This window comes from Sinocyclocheilus rhinocerous, unplaced genomic scaffold (genome assembly GCF_001515625.1).
Source record: "Sinocyclocheilus rhinocerous isolate Xijiao unplaced genomic scaffold, SAMN03320098_v1.1 scaffold504, whole genome shotgun sequence".
NCBI classification, from domain to species: Eukaryota; Metazoa; Chordata; class Actinopteri; order Cypriniformes; family Cyprinidae; genus Sinocyclocheilus; species Sinocyclocheilus rhinocerous.
Genome location: NW_015645076.1, coordinates 2,238,585 through 2,248,269, shown reverse-complemented (window position 1 = coordinate 2,248,269; position 9,685 = coordinate 2,238,585). Strand labels below are relative to the sequence as shown.

The 9,685-nt window shown below is 37.4% G+C and overlaps 3 protein-coding genes across 3 annotated transcripts in view; 2 read left to right on the top strand and 1 right to left on the bottom strand.

Moving 5' to 3' along the window:
• The window catches only part of LOC107705604 (NADH-ubiquinone oxidoreductase 75 kDa subunit, mitochondrial-like), an 8,017-nt gene extending 4,065 nt beyond the window's left edge, over window positions 1-3,952 (bottom strand). Inside the window, exons 1-11 of the mRNA XM_016508976.1 lie at window positions 3,870-3,952; window positions 3,176-3,258; window positions 2,972-3,063; window positions 2,777-2,884; window positions 2,568-2,644; window positions 2,391-2,472; window positions 2,135-2,265; window positions 1,680-1,865; window positions 1,405-1,539; window positions 1,185-1,299; window positions 939-1,084 (exon numbers count right to left, since the gene is read on the bottom strand). Of these exons, the coding sequence (XP_016364462.1) occupies window positions 939-1,084; window positions 1,185-1,299; window positions 1,405-1,539; window positions 1,680-1,865; window positions 2,135-2,265; window positions 2,391-2,472; window positions 2,568-2,644; window positions 2,777-2,884; window positions 2,972-3,063; window positions 3,176-3,254 (1,151 nt within the window). The 5' untranslated portion in view covers window positions 3,255-3,258; window positions 3,870-3,952. The remainder of the gene's footprint in view (window positions 1-938; window positions 1,085-1,184; window positions 1,300-1,404; window positions 1,540-1,679; window positions 1,866-2,134; window positions 2,266-2,390; window positions 2,473-2,567; window positions 2,645-2,776; window positions 2,885-2,971; window positions 3,064-3,175; window positions 3,259-3,869) is intronic.
• Window positions 3,953-4,389: 437 nt separating this feature from the next.
• Window positions 4,390-6,832, top strand: LOC107705603 (elongation factor 1-beta-like). The gene is made up of 6 exons (XM_016508975.1): window positions 4,390-4,549; window positions 4,925-5,047; window positions 5,247-5,376; window positions 5,563-5,626; window positions 6,376-6,501; window positions 6,631-6,832. The coding sequence occupies exons 1-6, from the start codon at window positions 4,470-4,472 to the stop codon at window positions 6,783-6,785; spliced, it is 678 nt and encodes a 225-aa protein (XP_016364461.1). The 5' UTR covers window positions 4,390-4,469; the 3' UTR covers window positions 6,786-6,832.
• Window positions 6,833-6,901: 69 nt separating this feature from the next.
• Window positions 6,902-9,685, top strand: part of LOC107705512 (uncharacterized) — an 8,645-nt gene continuing 5,861 nt past the window's right edge. The window contains exons 1-5 of the mRNA XM_016508818.1: window positions 6,902-7,337; window positions 7,884-7,976; window positions 8,215-8,269; window positions 9,071-9,104; window positions 9,217-9,313. Of these exons, the coding sequence (XP_016364304.1) occupies window positions 8,233-8,269; window positions 9,071-9,104; window positions 9,217-9,313 (168 nt within the window). The 5' untranslated portion in view covers window positions 6,902-7,337; window positions 7,884-7,976; window positions 8,215-8,232. The remainder of the gene's footprint in view (window positions 7,338-7,883; window positions 7,977-8,214; window positions 8,270-9,070; window positions 9,105-9,216; window positions 9,314-9,685) is intronic.

Sequence of the window (9,685 nt, the reverse complement as noted above, 5' to 3'; positions counted from 1 at the left end):
GTTCTGGAGGACATACTAAGTACTAGAATATTATACATTTTCTGAATTAAATCTAGGGTGTACTCATTTCTGCAATCCTTCAATTAAACAAAATTGGCTAATTTACTTATCTTACAGAAAATATTGGCATATATTTTGTTGTTTTTATTAAGTATATGTTTACTATGATTCAATTTTGCCATCTTTCCATGAATTATATTAGTGACCATTAAGAAAATACATATTTTATATTTATTCAGAGGGGGTGTATTTATGCTGTGCACTGTACATTTTCAGACGTTTAATGAGGCTCAATTTTAAATAACTGAAATTATACGCTAAAAATGAAACTAAATCCGCCAGCAGATGGCGGCAAGTCACTGATTTTATCACTGAATCATTCATTCAATTGATTCGTTCGAACGGCTGAATCATTCAGGAATGAAGCAAGTGACTGTCTTTATGAACTGACGGAAATCCGTAGTAGCTACGGAAAACTTTAATCCCTGACAACATGAGGTTAATAAATGATGACAGAATTTTCATTTCTGGGTGAAATATCCCTTTAAGCTAATAATAACAAATAATAATTAATAATAACATGATCAATGCATTTTAGAAAAAGAACAACATTTTTTACATCTTCTGAAGAAATAAGTGGTGCTTGCATTGCAAAGTAGTTGCTATAGTGTTCTGAGTGTTTTTAGCTTGCTGAAATACGGTTGTTGCTAGGCTCTTACTTGCTTGCGCAAGTTAAATCCTTAAGGTGAGCTATTTGTTGAAAAAAATCTAACCCATTATATGAGCAATGACACTGGTTTTCAAGTAATTATTAGTGGTATTTCCTAAGTAATAGTTATGGTACAAACTATAAGAAGAGATATTATGACTGAAATCAGGACAGACACCATTCTCATTTTAGTCTCAAGACAGATAAGTCTAATCAGATGGGTACTCACCCGGCACCAGCCATTGGGAAGATCTCCTCAGTGCAGAGGGTGTCACTGTCCAGTTTGTTCAGTAGGTCCTTCAGAGCAACCAGTGCCTCAGCATCTACCATCCCACCAGCAACAGCTCCTACCTCAGAACCCTGAACACCCTGGAGCTGAAAATTCAAATCACAACCATTGAAATCTACTGTCTTCCAATGACAAAGCTGGTTGATTCTGGTCAAAGCTGATTCTGGTTTATATGCAATCACTCACTGCTCCAGCCACACGTGTAAGAACATCCTCCCAGGTGGTGGCAACCAGCTGTCCACTGGCATCCTTCACCATTGGCTGGGTCAGGCGCTGCCTCTTCAGTCCATCATATGCAAACCTTAGAGAAGGTGAGGCAAAGACAGGACAGTAGACTACGCATGAGTGTGTGTGTGAATGGAGAGAGAGAAAAATGTTTTTATATTTTAAGAGCTTATGCGCTCACCTGGTCTTGTCGGATATCCATTCTTCATTGACATCCTCGTTCAAACGGGGCAGAATTCTCATGACCTCACCACCTCTGGTGCTCACTACAATGTTGGAGCCAACAGCATCCAGCACATCAATAGACTCAGTCTTTCTGTAGACACATAGGCAAAACATGTTCAAAAAGCAAAGTGCACACACATTCACCAAGTAGTCCACTATTAAAAGGCAGCATAAAGAAATATAGAAATATAAGGATCAAAGTGCACACAGGAGAATCTCTCAGGATTGTACCTGGTCTCCCAGGGTCGTGCAGTGAAAGCGTAAGGTTTGGACGTCAGTGCTCCAACAGGACACAAGTCAATCACATTACCAGACAATTCAGACATGAACATCTTCTCTACGTAGGTACCAATCTGCATGGAGTTACCCCGTCCCGTGGTTCCCAGGTCCTCCACACCAGCAACCTCGCTGGCAAAACTGTGAAGTTATAAAGTTATATTTGATGAATTGCTAGTGCTCTGTATGATCCTGAATGTAATAGGCACGAGCACCGTATGCCATTGTTTTACAGCAAAGGTGTATATGACTTTATACAGTAGCTATCATGTATCAGTAGTTACAGATGAAAATTCTTCTTTTATTGTAAATGTAATACCTATAATAAAACAACTATAAATTATCTAATAAGTATTATTAATGAATTCAGTGTTTTATGTAGCTTGAAGAATAATAGACCTTTAACTCACCGAACACAACGTGTGCAATGTATACAGCGGGTCATGATTGTTTTAATGAGCGGGCCGATGTTCTTATCTTCAACTGCTCTCTTCCCTTCTGTAAAACGGCTTCTGTCAGCACCAAACATCATCGATTGGTCCTATATATCCAGTACAACATCAAGATGGGTAAAAACTGCATTAGGGATAATTCCATTTCCATTCTTGAGTGCATACTCAAGTTCACAGTCAAGTTCCATTAAATTGCTGCAAACATTTTTTTTACCTGCAGATCGCACTCTCCTCCCTGATCACAGATTGGACAGTCAAGAGGGTGGTTGGAAAGCAGGAACTCCATGACTCCCTCTCTATAGGAGACACAAAAATAAATACAAATTAATAAATGCACTATATGTAATGTGATGCGTGAAAATTATTTGTAAAGCAAGAAACATCTCAAAACCTGGCTTTCCGTGTTTTCTCTGAGTTGGTCAAAATGTTCCACCCTTTCATGACAGGCATTGCACATGCTGCAACAGGCTGTTGATGAAGTACAGATGAAGAAAAAAATGCTTAAACTAAGACTTGTCATGTATTTTGATGACAATCGATAATATGTGCTAACAATGATGTTATAATCGTAGTGTGTTTGTGTATAATAGTGCATGTTACCTTTGGTGCTTTCTCGATTTCCACCAGACACATGCGGCAGTTACCGGCCACTGAAAGACGATCATGATAGCAGAAACGAGGAATCTGCACACCTACTTTCTCACAAGCCTAAACACAGTTGGCATGTCAACATACTACATGGAATGTACAACTTTACATGGAATTAATAGAAGAAAATGTTCAATGCATTATTACCTGTAGAACAGTGGTCCCTGACTCCACCATGACAGGTTTTCCATCTACAAACACCTCAACCATATTGCTTGAGGCCCGGACTGAAGTCTGCACTGTTGTAAAAACAAGCCAGTGTGAGAAAATGATTGTCAGTAAAGTTGCTTAACATTCTTAAAGAAGGGCACTACACTTGAATTTCAAAGATGAAAATAGAATGCAAATTACCATTGTTAGTGGTGGTAATAGAGCCCTTGGAATGGGCCGCACCAGCCAAAGCCCGACTTACTGCTGGCCAACGCAACATGTCGCTGTAGGAGAAAATGCCAGTGATTAGAAGCACACATAACATGTTGATCCCCAATATTTAATGAATAGTATCTAGGTTAACAATGGATAAATATGCCACTGCACTTTGAAACAAGGACACTGTAAAGAAATAGACACAATATAATCTTACTGATCAGACCCTACATATACAAATGACAGTATTAATAATAAATTCTTTATTCAAATGTCTGCTTAGTGAAGACAGTCAGCACAACAAATCCTTTGGCAAGGATTACAAAACCTGAGATTTTATAACTCCAATAAAACAACATGCCCTAAAAAAAGCATGAAGCACAATATTTATAAAAGAACCCATTTTAAATGTATCTAGGTATTGCACTGTTAAGGCAAAGTAGATCAGACACTTCAAATGTAAAACCAATGCTGCTGACATTTCCATCTATACACAAACTGGTTTGCAGGCTAGCACTCAACAGCACTGCAGATTACTCAAGGACAGGGAGAACGTTACTGTAAATTACCCATGTTTCGCATGCATTTATAATTCCAGCCGATATACACAAAAGTAAATGTCCACACAAAATGCCCTTTACACTTTAATCTAGACAAAAAGACATTCTTTAATTCTCACCTTGACGCTATTTGGCCTTCTAGACCAGAACAGCGTTACAGCCGCAGATTCAGTTATGAATGTGTATTGTGTAACGTTACTCGGGTGTTTACGTAGATGACGGAAATAGCCGATGCACATTAATCTTTGAAAAAAAGACAAAAATATTTTATTTGATCAGATTATTCTATAATATAGGAAATGCATACACTTATGTTAAAATACAGTACTATATTAAATACATTTTATATGTTTAATCTAACGTTTTTCGTTGACCTTTTACCTTTATCCGTCGTCATTTCCGCTCATAAAAGCGGTCGTTTCCTTCTCTTATTTCACGTTAAAAGCCAAACGGTCAACAAGATTTTCGGTATCTGTGAAAAACAGGAGATGATTATCGTGCCGTCTTTATTGTGTATAAAAGTTAAGTTTTCCATACCTAGCGCAAAGTGCTGTGAAGAATGTCCCATTTTAGTATGTTTTTGTAAAATATGTCTGGGTGGGCGGAGTCAAAGCGTCAGCGGTATAAAGACCATCTCACGGTCTTTTCTCGTTCCTTCGCTCTTCCTCCAAGCTCAAGGTTTCACGTCTGTACACGAGGTCTCACGGTAACTTGTAACAATGGGCTTTGGTGATCTCAAAACACTCGCTGGACTCAAAGTTCTGAATGAGTTTCTGTCAGACAAAAGTTACATCGAGGGGTAAGCTATTTTAAGACTTTATTTATCAAGTCTTCTTAGTTGGCTTGTAACATCTTGTGATTGTCCTCTTTTTCTTATGCTGTAATACTAAAATAATTTTGGATGCAGTGATAAGCGTCAAAGGTAATGGTTATTCATTTTTTAGCTATGAATATGGCATATGTATGTTCAGTCAAACATTGTAGGTCTGTATTTCTAGTAGTACACTTCCCCCAAGTGTTTGTCAGGAGCCACATTTTCATTGCTGTACTGTGCATCCATTTATAAATATGCAGTTATGTAATTTAATCCATTTATAAATGCCTCGTATTGCTCATGGAGGAAAGCACCAGCCTCACTACACATTTGATGGCTCAATACACATTTTCTTGCCAGGTATGTGCCCTCTCAGGCTGATATTGCAGTGTTTGATGCCCTGTCTGGCGCCCCCTCTGCTGACCTGTGCCATGCTTTGCGGTGGTACAACCACATCAAGTCTTACCAGAAGGAGAAGGGCAGGTAATGTGAAGCTTGTTTGTAATTTTTAATGTTTTGCAGGTACTTCCAGCAAAATATGATGATTATCCTATCACCATCTTTCGCCTGAGTGACTGATGCACAATCTTTCAAATTCTGATTTGGCTGGGACTTCTCAGACTGTCAAAAGCAGGTGCTCTTGCTCCGTAACAAGAATTCACTCTCCTTTTCTTACCTTTAGCCTTCCAGGTGTGAAGAAGCCTCTCAGTCAGTACGGCCCTGCTGGTGTGGAGGACACAACTGCAGCAGCTCCTGCGGCGGCTGATGAAGACGACGATGACATCGATCTGTTCGGTTCTGATGAGGAAGAGGTTAGTTCAGTAACAGAAGGGATGGTGTGTTTTGACAGGATTGCCTGGTCACATGATGATTTTTCTCACCATCTTTCGGCTGATGCTGTGATGGACAACTTTTTCTTCCTGAAAACCAGGTAGAAAATTGACCATGCAGTTGCTGTATGTATTTGCTCACCTGATCATGGATCTCTTTCTTTACAGGATGAGGAAACCAAAAAGATCAAGGAGGAGAGGCTTGCAGCATACAATGCAAAGAAGGCAAAGAGTATGTATTCATTGTCTTTTAAGTGCACCCTACCAGTTAAAAGTTTGCAATTGAGATTTAACGTTTCTGAAGTCTCTTGTGCTCACCAAGGAAATCAGAAATCATTGTAATATGCTGATTTGGTGCTCAGTTATCAATAATGGTTCTTATCAATGTTGAAAACTGTTTTTGCTGCTTAATTTTTGTGGAAACCGTTAAATTTGTTCCTAAATCTTACCCAAAACACTTTTAAATGTAGTGAATCATAGTTTCCACAAGCAGCAAAAACTTTTTTTAACATTTTAAGAATTGTTTTTTGAGCACCAAATCGGCATATTAGAATGAATGAAATTAGATTTAGAATGATTTCTGAAGGATCATGTGACACAGAAGATCGATTGCTTCTATAAAAAAATTAGCATTGCCATCAAACCAATAAATTACGTTTTAAAAATATATTAAAATGGAATACAGTGTAGTAATGTGTAATAATATTTTGCACTGTTACAGCGTTTTTATCAAAGTCAGCCATGGTGAGCGTAACAGACTTCTTTCAATAACCTTAAATCCTAATTGTTCCAAACTTTTGACTGGTAGTGTGCATATAGTAACATTGTGACTAGTTTTGTGATGACTTCATATTACCATCTTTCGGCTGAATGATGTGATTGACACTTTTTTTAACCTGATATCCACTAGTCATTTCATTGTGATTGCTGAATTCCCGTGTTTGCTTTACCATTGACTCTGTGTTTTTAATGTCTGAGCAGAGCCTGCACTTATCGCCAAGTCTTCCATTCTGCTGGATGTCAAGCCCTGGGATGATGAAACCGACATGGCCAAGCTTGAGGAGTGTGTCCGCAGCATTCAGTTGGATGGTTTAGTTTGGGGACAGTGTAAGCCAAAATATAATCACTTGAATGCAAACAGCTCACCAAAACTGATGAAATGTTAGGCCAACCAAAACAAGCAGTTTCTGATTTTGTATTTCAATAGACTAATTGTCACTTTTGACTTCTGTACAGCTAAACTGTTGCCTGTCGGCTATGGCATTAAGAAGCTGCAGATTGCCTGTGTTGTGGAAGATGATAAAGTTGGAACAGACCAGCTGGAGGAACTGATCACAGCCTTTGAGGACTATGTGCAATCCATGGATGTGGCAGCCTTCAACAAGATCTAAAACCCCACCGAACAAAGCATTATTCCAATAAAAGCACTTCAAATGCACCTTTGTTTCTGGTTTAGTTTTATGTGATTTCAGAATGATTCTCTGTGGCATCAAATTGAAAATGTTAAATATTTGCCATGAATGTTATGCTTTTAAAGGCTATTTCTTTCTTAGTGCCCTCTCTGTCTCTCTCTTTAAATGTACTGAGCAATTTCTAATATACTGTAGCAGATATAACCAATAATTATGACTTTAGGTATTATTTTTAATGACATTTGCTTGCTTGCTTTATAATTTGTTATATGTGTGTGTGTCAGGTTTAGCATGACTGTGGGAACTATTGAAGAAATTCATAGTTTGCAACATTTATGATGTTACCATCAAGGTATGCAATCTGAATTTTCTATAAAGGTTATTTGGAGTTTGCAGCCCCATTGATTAAATTCCGCCTCGGACTTTACTAGTGGGCAGATTCCCGCGCTTCACTCTTACGTCACTCCACGAGCAGACCTGAGCTAAATACGGATACCGATGGGATCTAAGTGGAATAACATCTATAATCAGGTGACAGCACGGTGAAGACTGCAATCAATTTTAAGATATTTTGCAAATCATAAATAAGTGAATATTTACCATGTCACGGTCCCGCTGTCATGCTAAGTGTCACTAGCTTGCTAAGAGAACTAGCATAGATGGCTAGCTTAAACTACAAATGGTGTGTTCCCAAACAATGTGTATAGTCTGAAACCGTATAAAATTTAAGCGTTTTCAGATACATTTTACGTGAAAGTGTGTTTGTGGTAATATTGGGACGCGCTGTTTAAATGGCCTTGTTTGTGTGTGCAGGCCGGTACATAAATATGAGTAAGTTATTCATTTATGAGTAGTTAAAGCTGGACCGTAAAAACATTTCAAATGAATCACAAGTTCGTCATATACGGGTTTTAAAGTATCAAAACTGATTTAAGATACAAATCGTGCTTTATTAATGTATCTTTCTTTCTTAACGTATAGGTTCGTATTATACAAGTAGAATAAGAAGCAAGTGCACTTAGTTACAAGAGACTTTAAGTGTTTTCTAATTCTGCTTAACGTATCCTGTATCTTTAGATGCGACTTTTAACTTACCACACGTGGCTGTAGTGTACACATCTACGCGGTGATGTAACACGGAAACATTTAGTCATCCTCTCCTCCATGTAGGTGAGTACATTTATAGTATTTTATGTAATGTAGTAGATCTGTTTTTTGAATATTTTTTCTTATAGTCTATTGCTGAAGTCAGGTTTATTTATAAAATACACAACAATATAGCATTAGTAATTGCCTAGCTCAGTGAAATGTTGTTTCTATAAGGCCCAGAGCAAGAAAGATAAAATCACACAAATATATGATACAATGATACACTATGCAACTCTCTCTTACTCTGTTTATTTTGTAATTGTTTATAGACAGCACCATGCCATTGGAGGAGGGACCACAATCCTCTGCTAAAAGTAAGGCGTTCTGATATTACACCATTATATTTTAGTTTTTTTTGTTTGTTTGTTTTTTGTTTTATCATTGAGCACTGGAGAGCCTGGAGGGACTAATAAAATACTAACTAAATAATCATATACAGTTAGGATAATAAAATAGATTTTTATAATAAATAACTTTTAAAAGGGAGATGAAAACCTATGTTGTTGACGTAAAAGGATGTGCCTCCAATCAAACTGTTCAGCTTTTTGGCACAAACTGACCTGTCACTTGTTAGAAATCTAGTCAAATTAGACACATGCCAATATGGACAGGTTGTGAGACACTTATTTATCTTCAAAAAATTATGAACAACACTACAAAAAAGAAAAAAAAAATTACTTGGAGACTACCTAGGCTACAATAAATATGGGTTAATTATGAAGATGAGGATGAGCATTGCTCATGAGGAATTGTTGCCTAAAGATATTTAAAGGGGTCATATGATGCTTTTTTAAAGATCATTTTAACTTTGATAAAGAATATCTCTTTGGTTTTGAGACTTTAGTCTTTGCAACTTCAGGGATCTTCTCTATGCACAATCAGCTTGTAACACTCCAAAGAGAAAGGAAAACTTGAAATCGCATCATATGACCCCTTTAATAAATAAGAACAATTTAAATGTTTTAAGGGTATATTTAACATTTGAAAGATTAGTAAATTTGGTATTGTGTTGGGTTACCACTGATGTCCAATGTAATATATGTGTCCTGAAGCAAAACTAGTTGAGAAGCAATGATTTTAGAGAATGCATTTACATGTTTTGTCATGTGTTGTAGATGCAGAGAGGCGTCCAGCTGACATGTCCGGCAGGTGAGTTGTCTGAAATTAAATTTGCAGCAATCCATTAGCCATCCCATTATGTGTTTAAATTACAAATCTAAAACAAATAAATATCTAAATCTATTATTTACCCCATCTGAAGGACTAGTAGAGGAGAAGAGCCTGTTGCTGGTCCTTCCAGCTCCCAAAGACAGGGTTACTGCAGCTGCTGTCAAGTTCTGTACAATAGTGTGGAACAGGTACATAACTCTCTGTCATTCCTCCTTTTTGAATTACTGTTGTGGTTAAGGTATTGGTCAAAGTATTTGTTAAGCATGGGTTAATAGTTCCATTTTAACAATTTAATGTGAACCACTACCAAATATATTTGGCATTTTATAGTACCTTTGGGAATCCGTGTATCATTCGATCATTCGTTTTTTGATTTAATATTGAAAGTAGAAAAATTAGAAAACGGCTCCTTTTTCGTTTTTCGAGAATTCAGCTTAAATTTTCGTTTTTCGTTCATGGGTGGAAAAATTAATAAACAACTTGAATATTCGATTTCTACACATGGGCGGGAATTAAACGCCCCTTTCTGCTGATTGGTCAGCCGAAGATCAAACCGTGCC